The sequence below is a fragment of the Gadus morhua genome, chromosome 16, assembly GCF_902167405.1.
Source record: "Gadus morhua chromosome 16, gadMor3.0, whole genome shotgun sequence".
Taxonomy (NCBI): Eukaryota; Metazoa; Chordata; class Actinopteri; order Gadiformes; family Gadidae; genus Gadus; species Gadus morhua.
In genome coordinates this window covers 27,458,950-27,476,015 of record NC_044063.1, presented here as the reverse complement: position 1 = coordinate 27,476,015, position 17,066 = coordinate 27,458,950, and the positions used below count along the sequence as shown (strand labels likewise).

Here is a 17,066-nt window from a genome sequence, read left to right as displayed (position 1 = left end):
AGGCAAAGCTCTCAATCTACCGGTCGATCTTCGTTCCTATCCTCACCTATGGTCATGAGGGTTGGGTGATGACCGAAAGGACGAGATCGCGGGTACAAGCGGCCGAGATGAGTTTTCTCAGAAGGGTGGCTGGCGTCTCCCTTAGGGATAGGGTGAGAAGCTCAGCCATCCATGAGGAACTCGGATTAGAGCCCCTGCTCCTTTACTTAGAAAGGAGTCAGCTGAGGTGGTTCGGGCATCTGGTAAGGATGCCCACTGGGCGCCTCCCTTGGGAGGTGTTTCAGGCACGTCCAGTGGGGAGGAGACCTCGGGGAAGACCCAGGACTAGGTGGAGAGATTATATCTCAACACTGGCCTGGGAACGCCTCGGAATCCCCCCGTCAGAGCTGGTCAATGTGGGAAAGGGAAGTCTGGGGCCCCCTACTTGAGCTGCTCCCACCACGACCCGACCCCGGATAAGCGGATGAAGATGAGATGATGAAGATGATTTTATTTTCTGGGACTGTGAACTTAGTTCAAAATTCAAAATTGTGAACTTTGAACATGAACTAGTTCATTTTAAACTATGTGAACTGAACTTTGTGCTAGCTCTTGTGAAGTGTGAACTTGCACAACACTGGCTAGCAACATGGTCCACCATGGTCACGCCACTCTCCCACCGTCCTGGGAGCCCAACTCACCACCCAACCATACCGCTGACCTCCACCGTATGTTAACCCTCACCACCACCCAACCATACCACTGACCTCCACACACAGCATGTAAACCTCACCACCACCCAACCATACCACTGACCTCCACCGCATGTCAACCCTCACCACCACCCAACCATACCACTGACCTCCACAAACAGCATGTAATCCTCATCATCAACCAACCATTCCACTGACCTCCACATTATGGTAACCCTCACCACCACCCAACCAGTGTTGGGCGTACGCGTTGCAAAAGTAGCACGTTACCGTAATATATTACATTTAGGCAGTAACGGAGTAATATAACGCATTACTAACTATATTTCGGTAATATTATTACAGTTACTGAGTCCGGTAACGCGTTACAGTCATGGACACATAATAAAGGATGGACCACAGACTGGAAAGTGGCCGCCCATTCATTCATATACAAACTGCTCAGTGGCGCAGGGTAACATACAGGAGCGATTTGCTTCCGGGTTATGGGGCCAAGACACGTGGCCTAGTCCGTGACATACCGGATGCAGAAATATAGAACGCATGCGTGCCCATCCCCCCACTCCGGTCCAACAACAATATAAAATGATACCGTAATGCACCTGTTCTTTGTCGTTGGATCTTTTAAATAAATGGATCAATACATGATGAATCACAATGATCGCAAGCAGAGGACCGTGAGAGTTATTGAGCAGCAGATGAACCAGTCCAAAAATCGGACACGTTAACGGAGCACTGAACTAGGCTCGGATGCCATTTGTTTCACTACGACTCCTTTCAGCTGCACACCCCTCTTCCCCAGCAAGATAACGGCTAATAAAACGCTTGAGGTGGCGTTTTGAGGACATGGCATTTAAGGTAATTATGAGCCTTTGATTGATATCCAGACATTTTTTGCGGAGACACATTCCTGTTCCCCACTTGTATTGGAGTGAACGGAGATATCTACTTCTGGGTCCCATGATTTGAGGGACCCGTCCACAGCCCGCTTAAACAGCTGCAATACCAGGCTTGGCCGCTGAGCACTGGTGGATTGCGGAAGTATGCAGTGTTCCTGGGGGCTTGGTTACAATCCGAGCCACACAAACTCCAGCCCTTGTTTGGCTGTATATTTTGTCTATTAAGACTTTGTTGTTTGGTCCTAACCAAAACATTAATAGGCTCTAAGCATAAGTTCCTTGTAAAGTCTCTGTGGGACTGAAATGTTGAATGTGTTTCATTATTTATGCTGTTCTCATGCTCTTTTTTATTACTGCTATTTACTGCTATTTCAGGGCAGGCATACTTGCCAACCCTCCCGATATTCCCGGGAGACTCCCGATATTCACTATCCTCTCCCGTTTTCCTCCCGCTGTAAAAAATCTCCCGCAATTCTCCTGATTTCTGACAAGATTTCATGTCTCCCTTTCTCCCCACTTTCGTTATCATCACAACAACCTGTTCAACAACCTGAGACGTTTGCCGCTTTCACGTTAAAATTGTACCGGGGGCGAAAATTGTACCGGCCTACGTCATCGTTTGTTTACATCCTGACAACCTGCCCGGCAACAGACGACGCGATGCAGAAAACATGTTTCCAAATGACGAAATAACATAATACAGATAGCGGATCGCTATCTGTATTATGATAGATAGCGATAACACTTGTTTTTACTTTATATTTGTATTGTATTTAATTGTTTAATCGAAACAATAAAAAAAATTGCCCGCGAAACGGGCGATCGCATCAAATGACAAATGTTTTGCCCGCGAAACGGGCGATCGCATCAAATGACGTAGGAGGGTTCTTGAAACATAATACAGATAACGGATCGCTAGATAACACTTGTTTTTACTTTATATTTGTATTGTATTGAATTGTTTAATCGAATTTAGCTAGTAAACTGAGTGTTTTAAGCAGGTTTCATAGTCTAGAATGTTCAAGAACCTTCCTACGTGATTTGACGCGTCATTTGACGCGATCGCCTGTTTCCCGGTTAATTTTTTTTATTGTTTTGATTAAACAATTAAATACAATACAAATATAAAGTAAAAACAAGTGTTATCGCTATCTATCATAATACAGATAGCGATCCGCTATCTGTATTATGTTATTTTGTCGTTTGGAAACATGTTTTCTGCATCGCGTCGTCTGTTGCCAGGCAGGTTGTCAGGATGTAAACAAACGATGACGTAGGCCGGTACAATTTTCGCCCCCGGTACAATTTTAACGTGACACCGCCGCTCCGTGGTAACAGCGGGCGCGACCAATCAGAGACGTCTCTCTGACGCTACTCTAGTATTCTTTCTTCTGTTATTCTACCCGCGCTCGTGAATAAACCTCCGAATATTTAAAAAGACAACATAGAAGACGAGAATGGAGCCGAAAAGACAAAAAAATACACTTGTAAATTCAATCATGAATGGAAATCGGAGTTCGCTTTTCTTACTACAAGGTTTAAAGGTACTGGCTATGCCCTTTGTAAAGTTTTCCCTGCAGATTTTTCCGTGGAGCACGGCGGTCGGACGGACATAAAATACCATGCCAATACAGGCAAACATAAGAAGGCAGTAGCTGCTTCAGAGTCTCAGCCAAGCATTGCTGGTTTGCTGGGGAAAGGGAGCCCAGATGCAGTCATCTATGCCGAAACAAAAATGGCAATGTTGGTGGCAAAGAATAATATTCCTCTGAGCTTTACTGACGAAATAAATAAGTCAGTAAGGGACATGTTTCCTGACTCGGATGTAGCAAAGAGGTATGCCTGTGGGAGGACCAAAGCCACACAGATAGTGAAAGGTAATCCATTAACATACCCTTAGAAACATATAAACATTTATTTTTTCGTAATGAAAATGATCAAAACAATCCATGTAAGGATAATGTTCCAAGCTTTCTATTTACTATGCGTACATGGGATAGGCTAATTTCACAGCCCATTTGCAGTGATTGTAAGAGTTAACCTACATGTTAACCTACATGTTAACCTACATGTAGGACTTACATGATGTAGTAGCCTACTTTGTAGTTTTGTTTATTAGAAGCTAGTGTATTTGCGTGATAACATAAGACTTATTGGAAGTTGCTAAGATAAAAGCGTCAGTAAAATGTAATGAAATCAAATCTATTGATATGAAATAATATTAAACGTAATAATATGAACTGTAATGATATGTAATAATAACATGATATTTAATTATATGAATTTTATTGATATGTAATATGAAATGTAATGACATGAAATGTAAATTAAATGAATGTATTCAACATAAAATTGACGTTTCAATTTACTTATTTTTTTGTTGGTTTTATTATTTTAAAGTCACCAGAATAAGGGAAACAATGTCTTTAAAGCTGGAAATTTTATGGGGGGGGACCCCCATACCACCCACTTTAGTTTGGAAATCCTCCCTATTTTCGAGGTCTCAAGGTTGGCAAGTATGAGGGCAGGATATATGCTCAGGTTCTAAAATACTTACAAAACATGCCCTGTCTGGTGGCTGTTAGACGTCATTCTTGAAGTGCACTTTTATTTTATTATTGAAATAGTATAAACTATTAACATGTTTGATTTCATGGGAATCCAACTTTTTTGTTAAATGTTTGTGTGGCTGCACTTTGTAACTCAGGAGCTAATAAATGAGGCATAGAAAAAGAGTTTGTGTCTTGTCGTGTAAAGGTTTTGGTTGTTTAATTATTCTATATCATAACATTATTGTAATTCAGCTATTCATGGTACACACTACATGCAGATGCAATATAGACCTCATTAGACTTTAATGTTTGCCCCCCCCATCCGCCTTGTCCTGAATGTTGATTTTGGTGAAAGTAATAAGTACCTTATTACTTATTACTCTACACAGAAGGTAATATTGTAAAGAAACTTATTACTTTCAAATGCAAGTAACTAGTAATATGAAATATATTACATTTTGGAAGTAACTTGCCCAACACTGCACCCAACCATACCACTGACCTCCACAGCATGTTAACCCTCACCATCACCCAACCATACCACTGACCCTACTGCTTATACCACACAACTTTAACGCAATCCAAAAAGTGTTCGAGAGTATGATAGCAGAGTGAAATACGCCAGCTAATTTGGTCTTCCTAGGGGGTGTCTCCTCGTTCATGTGCCACGCTCACAGGGAAAATGTGTCAGAAGTTTTATTTTGAGCTGGGTAATGGTAGCGTGTTATAATTATTTTTTACCATTGAAATATACTTCCATTTATCCATAAATATTACAAGAGATATCAGATTGTTCTCTTATGCGACATGGATCCAACCCTAAATAAGAGAAAGCTTCAACTAAGTACATTGGCAAAATATATTTTTTAATTCAATACAATACAATAGCATTGTGTACCTTTCTGTGCCTACATACATGCAGCATACTCATCACATAAGGCTGGCAGTCTATCGTGTGATCTTTCAGCAGTTTCAGTTGTGGTTGCTTAACTTCTGAGAATAATTAAACCCAAGAGCCACAACTCATGAGCTGAGGTCAGGGCAGACTGTACGGCCAGAAAAGGGTTAGTGGCAGATTATTTTACTTTCAGAATCTAGGTGAGCTTCCTTTCATTCGATATTAATATTATTTATTGTAAATCTTATACATCCATGGATTGTCTGATTTTTTGGAGATATTAAAGGGACCTCATTTTATAACCACTTTTCTGAGCCTTTACAAGCCACATAAAAATGACCTTATCACCCTCTAGAGCAGGGATGGCAACTGGCGGCCTGCATCCTCTCTCAGTGCGGCCCATAGATAATTTCTTGAAAAATGCGGACTTTCTTTTTTAACTGCAACTGAATAAGTCAGCCATTGTAATTATACTGTTCGCCGACAGTATAATTACACGAGCGCTTCCGCGCTATTCGCCGACCCCCTCACTGCTGCTGTCGTAGAGCAACCATCAGAAACGCAGCTCGAACTCTGCTGCTCGAACTCTGCGTGCTACAGTCAGATCCGTTTTTTCAAGCGATGGGATGGGAATTTCATTTGGGAGACTGCTACCAGAGGCATGTTTTCCACTCCTCGGGGATTTTGCTATCTCAATGGCCAGCATGTTTGGGAGCAATTACATTTGTGAGAACTGTTTTTCAAAAATGAAGCACATTAAGTCAAAAGAGATGAACAGGCTCACGGATGACTGTGCTGATGACTGTCAACTTGTTCATCTGATGCGGATTGGATGCACAATTAATGACATTGATATTCAGTCTATTGTGCACCAGGAGACGAAACCACAAGTATCTCATTAAAAAGGAGACTCTAAAAGGGGAATTGGAGCAAGCCATGCCAGATGTAGCACTTAATCTTGGGCCACTGTTTTCAATTTTGTGCCGTCATTGAATGAGGATGTACTGCGATTTGCACTGAAAATAATACTAATCACTCATGAGGCTGTTGTTTTTAAAACAAAAATGCATTTGAGCATGGAAAATATGAAATTAATGTATGTTGGTAACATACAGACATATATATACAAATATAATAATTATTTCGTAGCTTCTCTCATATCCGATTAGTTGAAGAGCGCGGTCATGTGGCCCTCTGATGGAGAAGATGAAAAATGGTGGCCCTCTTTATCATGAAAGTTTCCCATCCCTGCTCTAGAGACATCACAAGTAGGACTGTTGACCAAGATGTATGAAGTCTAGATTGGTCTACTAGCCTAAGCAGTGGACTGGACCAACTATATCTGGGTCAACTCTCCTTTTATACCTGTATATCGATATGTTTATCGCTCACATGAACTCATTCACTGGTCGCTTCTCCATGCTCTCTCACCTCTTGTAGTGAAGCAACCTGCTGAACCTGCTGGACGCCATACGAGCCCTGCCACTGCTGCTCCATCTGCATGTGGGCAGAGCCGGTTTGCATCTGGGTGGAGCTGGTCTGCATCTGGGAGGAGCTGGTCTGCATCTGGGATAAGCCGGTCTGCATCTGGGAGGAGCTGGTCTGCATTTGGGAGGAGCTGGTCTGCATCTGGGAGGAGCCGGCCTGCATGTGGGCAGAGCCTGCTTGCATCTGGGTAGAGCTGGTCTGCATATGGGCAGAGCCTGCTTGCATTTGGGCAGAGCCTTCTTGCATCTGGGTAGAGCCGGCCTGGATCTGGGCAGAGCCTGCCTGCATGTGGGTGGAGGTGCTCGTCATACTGGTGTAGCTGGCAACCCCCGTTGCCCAGCCTCCCTGTTTCCACGGGGGCAAGACCTCCGGTGAGGAGGACACCTGGATGGAGAAGAGGACCAATCACATCCTAGTTGGATAGTAATGTTGTTATGATTGATGTGAGTTAATGAAGAGTTTGGAAGTTCCAAGAAGCAGTTCTCACCCGTTTCCTGGTCATGAGAGGAGATCTGACTGGTCTGATGGGGGATACTGAGGGTCTGCCGGATGGAGACACAGATCTGCAGAGAAACAACATGTTTAGTTAACTCACACATTGTACTCATACTAGGACCATCCACAGCTCAGATCACCAGTGGCCCCGCCCTCAGCATCATGCTGCCTTTGTCATATTGACGTGGCAGCAAGGAGCACAGCTGGTGGGTTATGGAAGAAGAGTTGGTGTTCTTTTCAACGCATGCCAAATATTCAGCTGTAGCTGCAGATATCAGCGTGGCTTGTTTGATTAGTATGCATTACCTGACAGGTGCAGGTGTAGGGGCCTTCACGTGTCGGACAGGTGAAGGTGACTGGTGGCGGCCTCCGGTTACCCTGGAGACCATCGAAGGTGGGGACTTGGAGGTGGGTTTGGGAGGAACCCTTGGGGGGGTCTTGTGTGCTAACCGTTGAGTCATGCCACCTCCTTCTACATGCATCTCCATCATAGTGGCGGCCTGGAAACCAGCCTCAACTCTCTGAGGACGAAAAAACCAAATCAGTGAACTGGGGAGCAAAGTGTGACAGTAGCTAGGGAAGTTGGACCAGAAGTTGCTTCTGGCGACTGGGAAGAAGCAGAGAAAGTCTTACCCTTTCCACTCTGGTCTGGGAGGAGGCCATCTGAGAAGAGGACACCACCATCTTGGTTTTCTTAGTGGGCACAGCATCCTCCCCTGTAGCAGATACACATCTCTAATCAGTTAGCCTCATGCTAACCAACAGTATGTATACGAGGTTAGCCTCATGCTAACCAACAGTATGTCTACAAGGTTATCCTCATGCTAACTAAAGGTTTGTCTACAAGGTTAGCCTCAAGCTAACTAACCGTACATCTACAAGGTTAGCCTCATGATAACTAACAGTACATCTACAAGGTTAGCCTCATGCTAAACAACTGTTCCAGCTGCTGCTGTCTGGTAGACGCAACCGCAGCATCCGGTCACACACCCCCAGACTCAGGGACAGTTTCATCCCACCGGCCATAAGTCTCCTGAGCTACTTAGCTCACCATTTTCACACCAGTTTATGCTGCATCTAATTTATATATTATTATTATTATTATAAACCTATTGTTATCGTTAGTGTTATTATTATTCCGCCACGTTTGAATTACACAGCCGCTCGCAAAACATTATACAGCTGTAGAGGCTGACTCAAGATCAAGTTAACGTACCCCAATCATCATCAAACGTGGTGTAGTAAGAGGCGCATGGGTCAAGATGAACCTATCGAAATTGAATCCATATCGGGCAATAGGGAGTACTATAACAATTAACTGAGAATGTAACCTCTCCAAATTCTACCCAGATTGGTAACAATTGACCTGTCGCTAAGTCACACCCCCCGTCGTAACCATGACGAACTTGGATAAACAAACCAGACTAGATAACAAAAACATATGAAAAAATGTCAGCTGACAGTATATCCGAGCAGGTTTTGGATACGTTTTGGGTGAAAAAATATTTAATTTCTTCCAGGAGCATTCAAAAGGGACTACATTACGCTATGGAGGGGTATATTCAAAACTTTAAAATACATACAGAAGGTTACAAGCTTAAATTCAGTTGGTATTCTGGCCTGCCACACAGTCTGATCCACATTACACCCTTTTTCTTGTCCCGTTGTGGCTTGGGAAAAGGGATGAAATATACCCCATGCTGCAGCCTCTCGGGATACCGACTGTCCGTGTTACATGTACCCCAAGCACATCGTTTGACCACGTTTATTTTTTTTTACACAAACAACATAAATCCACCATTAAATTGTTATATTATGCCTCCTCCCTGTTGTTTTCAACAGAGTTGTACGAGCTGATGCCCGAGTATAGTAGAGGCTGGAATGCCATTGGCTCATCTGCGTTCTAAGGGCGGAGCTTAGCGACAGGTCAATTAACTGAAAATGCAGACTTTGGGCAGACATATTTTCTGGCACCTTTCACTTACAGTCATTAAATCCTGTAGACATTTGGCTCCCCTCATGTTGAGCAAATGTTCCTAGGAAACCCAGAACCGGTAACATAAAGGCGGCTGGATGTCCAAATCAGACCAATCAATATTAGGTGAATCAATCAAAAAGGTCTTAATTGTCTTCGTCAGGATCTTTATTGTCTGCGTCACAGACTTAATGGTAGATCAGGGTCTTAATGGTCTATCAGGGTCTTATTGGTCTGCTTTAGGCTTGGCACCCATAAAATGCTGCTTGCAGCTTTAATTAGGGGTCCGAGCAGCGAAGCAGCTTGGTCCCCTATTGTTTCTGTAACGTTGTTTTTTTTTTCTCAAATTCTGTAAAAGTCATACTGCAGCCTATTCCGTAAGTGTAAAACTCTTGAAATTTTCAGGTATGGTTATCAGTAACCCCCACTACCCATAAACCCAAATTTGTGGTACTGCAGCCAAAGTTGGCGCTATTGTAAAAAATCATGAATTAGGCTTATTTCTCCTCACCAGATTGACCTGGACTCAAAATTCTTTCAGAATATTAATCTCTAGGATCAAATGCATTTATAAAACCCCACAATTTCCTATTAAAGCTAAACATGATAAAAAGATTAACAGGCTACAAAAGTAATCAAAAAATTCACCAAAATCGCCACATAACATTTTTAGACTATGCCTCGCAAAAATCATCGAACAGAATTTGTTTTATTTTGTTCCATTTGACCCGAGAAATATTGGCCAATAAAGTCGGAGCAGGTAGCCCATCTTTCTTAAATGACAATTTTGTTATTTTATAAAACAATATATGACTATTATCAGGTGGATACCAATACCCCCCACTACCCATAAACCCAAATTCTGGTACTGCACCCAAAGGTGGTGCTATTTAAAAAAATCATGAACTAGACTTTTTTCTCCTTACTAGATTGACCTGGACTCAAAATTATTTCATCATATTAATCTCTAAAATCAGATGCATCTTTTTCACCCTGGTCTTCTGCTTTAAAAATGTTTACTTTTCCCACGATTTCATAGAAAAGCCAAATCTCCACAGTCTCAACCCATTTTGCCTATGTGACCATTTTGTTATTGTATAACTACTATACGGCTATCATTAGGGGTATACCATTAACAGTGCACATTTTCAGATCCGTACTCTTTTAAGAATGCCCTTAATTCTCTTGAGAAATGTGTGATTGGAGTTTTCTTGATGTTGTGTGCTTATCAATCGACATTTACACCACTTGAATGAGGCTTCATGCAGTTCAGTAATGTCAGTGGCTCAACGGGGTAATGTCGTGTACTGGTGATCCTTAGGTTGAGAGTTGGAATCCTGATTAGAGCATTATGAACAAGCTTAACATGACATTCTGTCATTGCCCCTGATTTAAGAAACACAACATTGAACAGCACCTGAAGGCAATCAACATTGCGGCTCATCAGTTTTCAAGAATCTGACTGCCAAGACACAGTATGGCATTAAGGACTGCACTTAATTTCGTTGTACTTGTTAAAATGACAATAAAGATATTCTATTCTATTCTATTAAGGGGAACTTCTTCATTAACCATTTTTCCTTCATAATTAAATCTGTCATATTTATATTTCTTCCTTTATTGTCCTTGACTACAAATGTTTAATTTCCCCAGAATTTCAAAGATTTTTCAGGTATATGCTTTGAAGAAAGCCCTTACTTCACTTGAGAAATGTGTGCTTTGAGTTTTCTGGTTGTTGTGTGCTTATCAATATACATTTTGACCATGTGAATGAGGCTGCAGTTCAGGTTTATAAGTGGAACATCTTTCCTTTAATATGACAAGTTATATTTATACATCTTCCATAAGTTTGTTCTTGACATTTAATTTTGCTCGGACCCCGTTAATCACCGCTTGTGGTTATATTTATTATTACTATTATATTTGATGTATAGATTTTACATAACCACTCAACTCTTTTACATCGGTACATAAATATTCTAATTTCACATTTTTATATTCCATGTAAATTCTATTTTTCTATTATTCTATTTTGTTTACAGCTATTATTATTATATTTTATTCTAATTATTTCATGCCCAGTTTTCGTTTCTCTTACACTTTTTCTTTTGCATTGTTGAAGGAGCCTGAGACTCAGGGCTCCAGAGTGCGACCTATTAGGTTGCATATGCGACCTAATTTCTTAAGGTGCAAGTAAAAATTGAATGAGGTCGCTCCGGTGCTACTTGCAGGAGGACGATTGAAAAAAAAAACGTTTTTTTTTTTTCTTTCTTTCTCTCCCCACTCCTTTCGGTTGAGGTTGATAATAAAATCTTACTTTCTGGCTCATTCCTGCGAGTCCACTACTCTCTCTCGCTCCGTCTCTGCCTGCCTGTCTGTCTGCACCTTTTACAGTCTTCTATGGTCTGCACTAGGGATGGGCAAAATGATTCTTTTCCGGGAACTAGTTCTTTCAGTTCAGTTCACTATAACGATTCGTTTGTTTGATTCGTTCGTTACGTCAGATTACGTCATTTGGTGTCTGCCCCCCCCCCCCCCCCCGCGAGACGGCCGTGAGCATAATTTAAACGATTTCTAGGCTCTAACCCCCGTGAAAATCGAGAAGATATACTATAAAGTATAACTGAACGTCCCACCAATATTTATACCACTTGCTTACTCTATATTTCATTCATGGTTTCACATTTATAATTTTATTTTACTTTACATTTAATTCTTCATTATTCAGGCATTACAGAACTTTCATGGTCATAAATAAAAAGTACGAACTGCAGTTTAATTTCTTTGTTTGTTCTTAAATTGACGTAGAATGGAGCAAAGACTTGACTACAGGTCAAGTCTATTTTCGAAAAAATGTAGGGGGATATACGAGTGGCCCCACGTCGAATGGTATGACCCAAGATACGTCAGACAGAGAAAGCGCGCATATTCGACGGTACCGCCTTGTCATTTGTTTACCCAGGTGCCATTGCAACACCATTGCTACCTCTCATTGGCTGAATCTTTGAGAACGTTGTAGACTCAATCAATATAAGTCGCGGGGAGACGAAGCTCTGTTCGTTTGTATATTTTATTTACGTGACCATATTTTTGGTTTATGTTAAAAAAAAAAGAATCAATTCTTCTTGTTTTGGGGAACCAGTTCTTGTCGTTCACGTTCGGAATTCGTTCGTTGTGAACGAATCGGTCGCGACCGACTCATCCCTAGTCTGCACACACTACACGTACAAATGTGCCAGAGGAAACAAATGCGGCTGTTGTTTAGTGGTGCAACGGTTCACGGGTTTCCCGTGATCCATACGGATCAACCCTCACGGTTCGGGACGCAAGTGATCGGCGGATCGGCTGATAAAAAAATAAGTTGTTTTTGAACCGGAAACCGGAACCGGAAGCGGTCATATTTATGTTTGGTTGTAGTCTTTTCGCTCGGTTCTCCGTATCAACACAACAGTAGGGCTAGAACCGAGCGAAATTACCCTTGCAATGAGCAATGAGTCTTCCAACCGAAATCAATGGATTTACAAAATGACAAATAAAACACGACAGAAACTGTATTTCGCTACCATACTTGATGAAAAAAAATGATGAGGATGTCTGCAGCATTGTCTTGGGAGAGTGTAGACTCTAAACTCTCCCCTGGCAATGCAGACATCCTGAATTTAAAGTTGTAAATCCAGGGTTAGTGATTATTTACTATTTAGATTGCAATTTTTTTAAATATTGACTATGCTTAAAGGAAGCAGGATTATTACCTAATTTTTCACTTTATATTGTTTTTACACATTTGAAGATTTTATTGAAAGTCACATTTGTCTCGTTATCTTTTTTGCTGTTGTTGATCCGAAAATGATCAGACCCGTGACTCAAAAACCGTGACACCATCCGAACCGTGAGTTTTGTGATCCATTGCACCCCTACTGTTGTTGGTGGTGGTGGAGAAGGGTTAGCAGAGGAAGCGACAAGAATCTCAGATTCTTCTTCTGAAGACGACAGTGACAGGTTGGCGAAAAAGGCGGGGGGCAGTGGAGAGAAAAAAAAAAAGTACAGTTTTCAACAACAATGGCTGGTGCAGTTCCCTTGGTTACGATATGAGGGACAAGCCATGGTGTGTGTACTGCAGGACATGTGGCCTGTCCGTTTCAGGCAGGACACATTTTGTAAATGGATCTACACAATTCAAAGTTCAGTCATTAAAATTACTCAACGAAAGCCAAAAGCACAAGACGTGCAGGGGCCGCTGCATCACACGAAGCTCCCAGCCCCTCCCCACCTCATTTAATAGGATAGATGAGAGCAATCGCTCGGCGGAGAATAAAGAAAAATCATCAAGTTGAACACCGCCTACAACATCGCTAAAGAGGGCCTCCCGTTCACAAAAAAAAAAAAAAATGGTGCTACCTAATTTGTTTTGGTGCTACTAAATGAAAAGCTAGGTGGCACCAGTGTTACCCTTGAAAAAGTTACTTTGGAGCCCTGCAGTGAGACTCAAGAATTTATTTGCCAGCGACTGCTGCTGTAATTGCTGTGTGTATGAAAATAAACCATCTTGAATCTTGAATCTCATTCTAGACTGTTATACAGAGATGGTGAATACAGAAACATGTCATTAAAGAGCATGTATGGGTTGGATAGTACAGAGACAGGTCATCAAGGAGCAAGAAAGGGTAAAATAGTACATAGACAGGTCATTAAGCAGCAGGTATGGGTTGGACAGTACAGAGACATCATTAAAGACCAGGTAGGGGTTAGACAGTACAGAGACAGGTCCTTAAGGAGCAGGTAGGGGTTAGACAGTACAGTAGCAAGACAAAAAGTACATCCACATGATCTTACCTTGAACCAGGAGTTCAGCAGTAGAGGTAGCTCTTCCACTGCTGTTTGCGGCGTTTACAGAGTACATCCCAGAGTCCTCTGGGAGGGCTTTAGCAATCAGTAAACTGTACAGGTCTGCTTCTTGAACAATTTTAAAATCGGGGGAGCTCTGTATCTCAGCTCCCTCCCTGGAGAACTTCACCACTGGTGTAGGGATTCCTGTCACACGAACATCCAGTCTCACTTGGCTTCCTTGTCTTACTGTCAAACTCTGAAGTCTCTGAATAAAGTTGGGTGGCGAAGTCTCAGCTGTTGACAAAAGGAAGAGATTTTAATAAGTCTATATTTGGTTATGTTTGGTTCTAGTAAGTCAATTCCTGTTGAAACTGTTCTATTCTACCAAGTCTCACCTGTAACTATTTGCTTGGCAGTACTACCTGCTCATGTCTCACCTGTATCTAGTAGCTCAGCAGTGCTACTTGGTCACGTCTCACCTGTAACTAGTAGCTCAGAAGTGCTACTTGGTCATTTCTTACCTGTAACTAGTAGCTCAGCATAGCTACCTGCTTATGGCTCACCTGTAACTAGGAGCTCGGCTGTACTACCTGCTCATTTCTCACCTGTGACTACTAGCTCATCAGTGCTAGTTGGTCATGTCTCACCTGTAACTATGAGCTCAGAAGTGGTACATTTGTCATGTCTCACCTGTAACTAGGAGCTCAGCAGTGCTAGTGGCTTGTCCTGCACCATTGGTGGCTCTCAGAGAAAATCTTCCACTGTGTGTGGCGGTCACTGCAGGGATCCTCAGAACAGCGCGGCCATCGCTGAACGAGATCTGAATGCCGGGAAGAGAGGCAGCAGAAAGGACCTGGCCATCACAAAACCAGCTGACCTCAGGAACAGGGGAACCTGGTGGACATTAGGCATCAGTTAGCATGAGCAATTATCACAATCTACCAGTTAGCAGACGCCATTAGCATAATCCCCCAGTTAGCACGATCCACCACGTAGCATTTAACACTATCAAAATAAGTTAGACACACTACATATGGGTCTGGCAGAGCTAGGAACTCGAGAACTCATATATAAATATATATATATATACCAAAATGTACGCTAACTAACAAGAACTGAACTACAATGCAAATCCTAACCCCTATTCCAATGCTATAAAATGCTTCTTACTGCATTAACTAATACTAATTAATGTTAATTAATAGTTAATTAATGTTCCGTTATTGTAAAGTGTTACCATCAAATTTGAGCTCTACCCGATAAACATATCTAGATCATCAGTATTATGGAGAGGGAAATATTTAAATTATACCATGCTTAAACTTTGTAAAAAAAAGAGGTGTATGCGTTCAGATGTTATCCTCCATTTTGGTTCAATTTATTGTAATATGATTAAAGATTAATTAGATTACTATATTGGAAGGGAAGTGATTGTTCTTACCACTAACTTGAGCCTGAAACGTTGCAGCACTACCCTCTAGTGCCACAACGCTTTGCAGCGGCTGTGTGAATGTTGGCGCCTTTGTCGACATGTTGCTTGGCACCCTGCAGAGAAAATAAACAGTATTGAGACTACTTTCATCTATTGACAAATATTATGCATGTGTCAAATTCACCAAGTCTGCATGGGTTGTGTTTCAATGTGTTATGTTCGGTAGAAATGGGTTGTGTGTTGTTGTGAAGAAAATAGATATTTTTGCAGTATTGTGTTGAATTGTGTTGCATTGTGTTGTGTAGCAATATGTTGTGTAATAAATACCTTGTGTTATGTTGTTTTTGTAACACAAACTGAAATCTGTAACCTATTTTGTAACAGAGGATGCCATCATGGCTCCTTTAGATAGCGTGGTAGATTTGTTTATCCAATGTGAATGAAAACATTAACAGTTTTGACTATTGACCTAGTTACCAATTTGTATTACTCAAATAATGGCATTAATCAAAACAATTGCAGACATAATCACACACTCCATTTCCCAGACAATTTCTTCCTAGTATTAAACATTATGGCATTTCAACCCCCCAAGCAAACGCACTAGAAGCACATAGAAAACATTAGATAGCTATAATCTGTGAATCCAAGGCCTCCCATAGAGAGAACCACACCCCAGCTGCTTGAGGCATAGCTGCTTAATAACGACACATTTATTTATAGATGTCAAGAGGTTTCTAATCAGAGCAGAACCCTCCCACCTGCCACTTGAGACTCTCCACTGGGGTGTTAAACCGGTACCCAGACCAGCAGACTGGTTTACACAGGCCAGTCTAACCGAGGCTAGTATAGAGTCTAACCCAGGCTAGGATTGAGTCTAACCAAGACTTGGATAGAGTCTAACCCAGGCTTGGATAGAGTCTAACCCAGGCTAGGATAAACCAACCCAGGCTTGGATAGAGTCTAACAGACATGGGGGCCTGTCCTGTCTGCCCCAGTCAGAAGCGGAACAACTGGAGGGGCAGTCTCGCTCTCTCTGCATTCCCCAGGCCTTAATTACTGAGCAGCTGTTGTGCTGGCTCTCTGTCAACAGTTGAATAACCTCCTCTCTCTCTGTGCTACAACAGTCTGGACATTAACCAACACTCATTTCATTAGTCACGAGAGGCAACTCTGATCTAACACTGGTCCAAAATGTAGAAAATAAATGTTAGAAATAAGTATGACAGGATCAAATATAAATAGAGGGGGGGGGGCGGAGCTTCAGAAAGCATCTGCTGGGGGAAGACATCTCTGTCACCATAGTCTATTCCTGGAGGTTGTGGAACATCACAAAAATATCTAAAAAGCCACCAGCATGGCAAGCCCTTAAACCAAACACCCTGAGAGAATTCTCAGCACCACCAGGATGTGGTAAACCATCCAAGTTTTTCAATGATGGGATGTTAAACGTTGAATTGTTACCTGTATTTCAAATTGTTAATCCATAGACAAACGTATGGTCGCAATGTAAAGACTAAAACACAATCAATAATCAGAACTAATAATGATTGATGTAAATGTACACTGATATTCTAAACTCAGAAGAATTATGTGGTTCCTTGAGGAGAACCATGACCTGGGGGAGAGAGCAGCGATTCCTAACCATGGAAATGAGGATGACATGAAGACTTCAACATTAACATCAAACTGTCTCAGGGCTTTTCTTTCAGCCTCCAGAGCCCAATGGATATGTGTCTGAGAACAGGTTCAGACAAATGGAGGACTTCTGATGGAGGCCTCAATACCACGACTCACTGGGTCTAAAA

The 17,066-nt window shown here is 41.9% G+C and overlaps 1 protein-coding gene across 1 annotated transcript in view; it reads right to left on the bottom strand.

Moving 5' to 3' along the window:
• ttn.2 (titin, tandem duplicate 2) overlaps positions 1–17,066 on the bottom strand; it is a 219,533-nt gene that overhangs the window by 201,870 nt on the left and 597 nt on the right. Inside the window, 7 exon segments of the mRNA XM_030381745.1 lie at positions 6,473–6,913; positions 7,017–7,092; positions 7,331–7,545; positions 7,658–7,740; positions 13,833–14,120; positions 14,517–14,720; positions 15,268–15,371. Coding sequence (XP_030237605.1) covers positions 6,473–6,913; positions 7,017–7,092; positions 7,331–7,545; positions 7,658–7,740; positions 13,833–14,120; positions 14,517–14,720; positions 15,268–15,358 — 1,398 coding nt within the window. The 5' untranslated portion in view covers positions 15,359–15,371.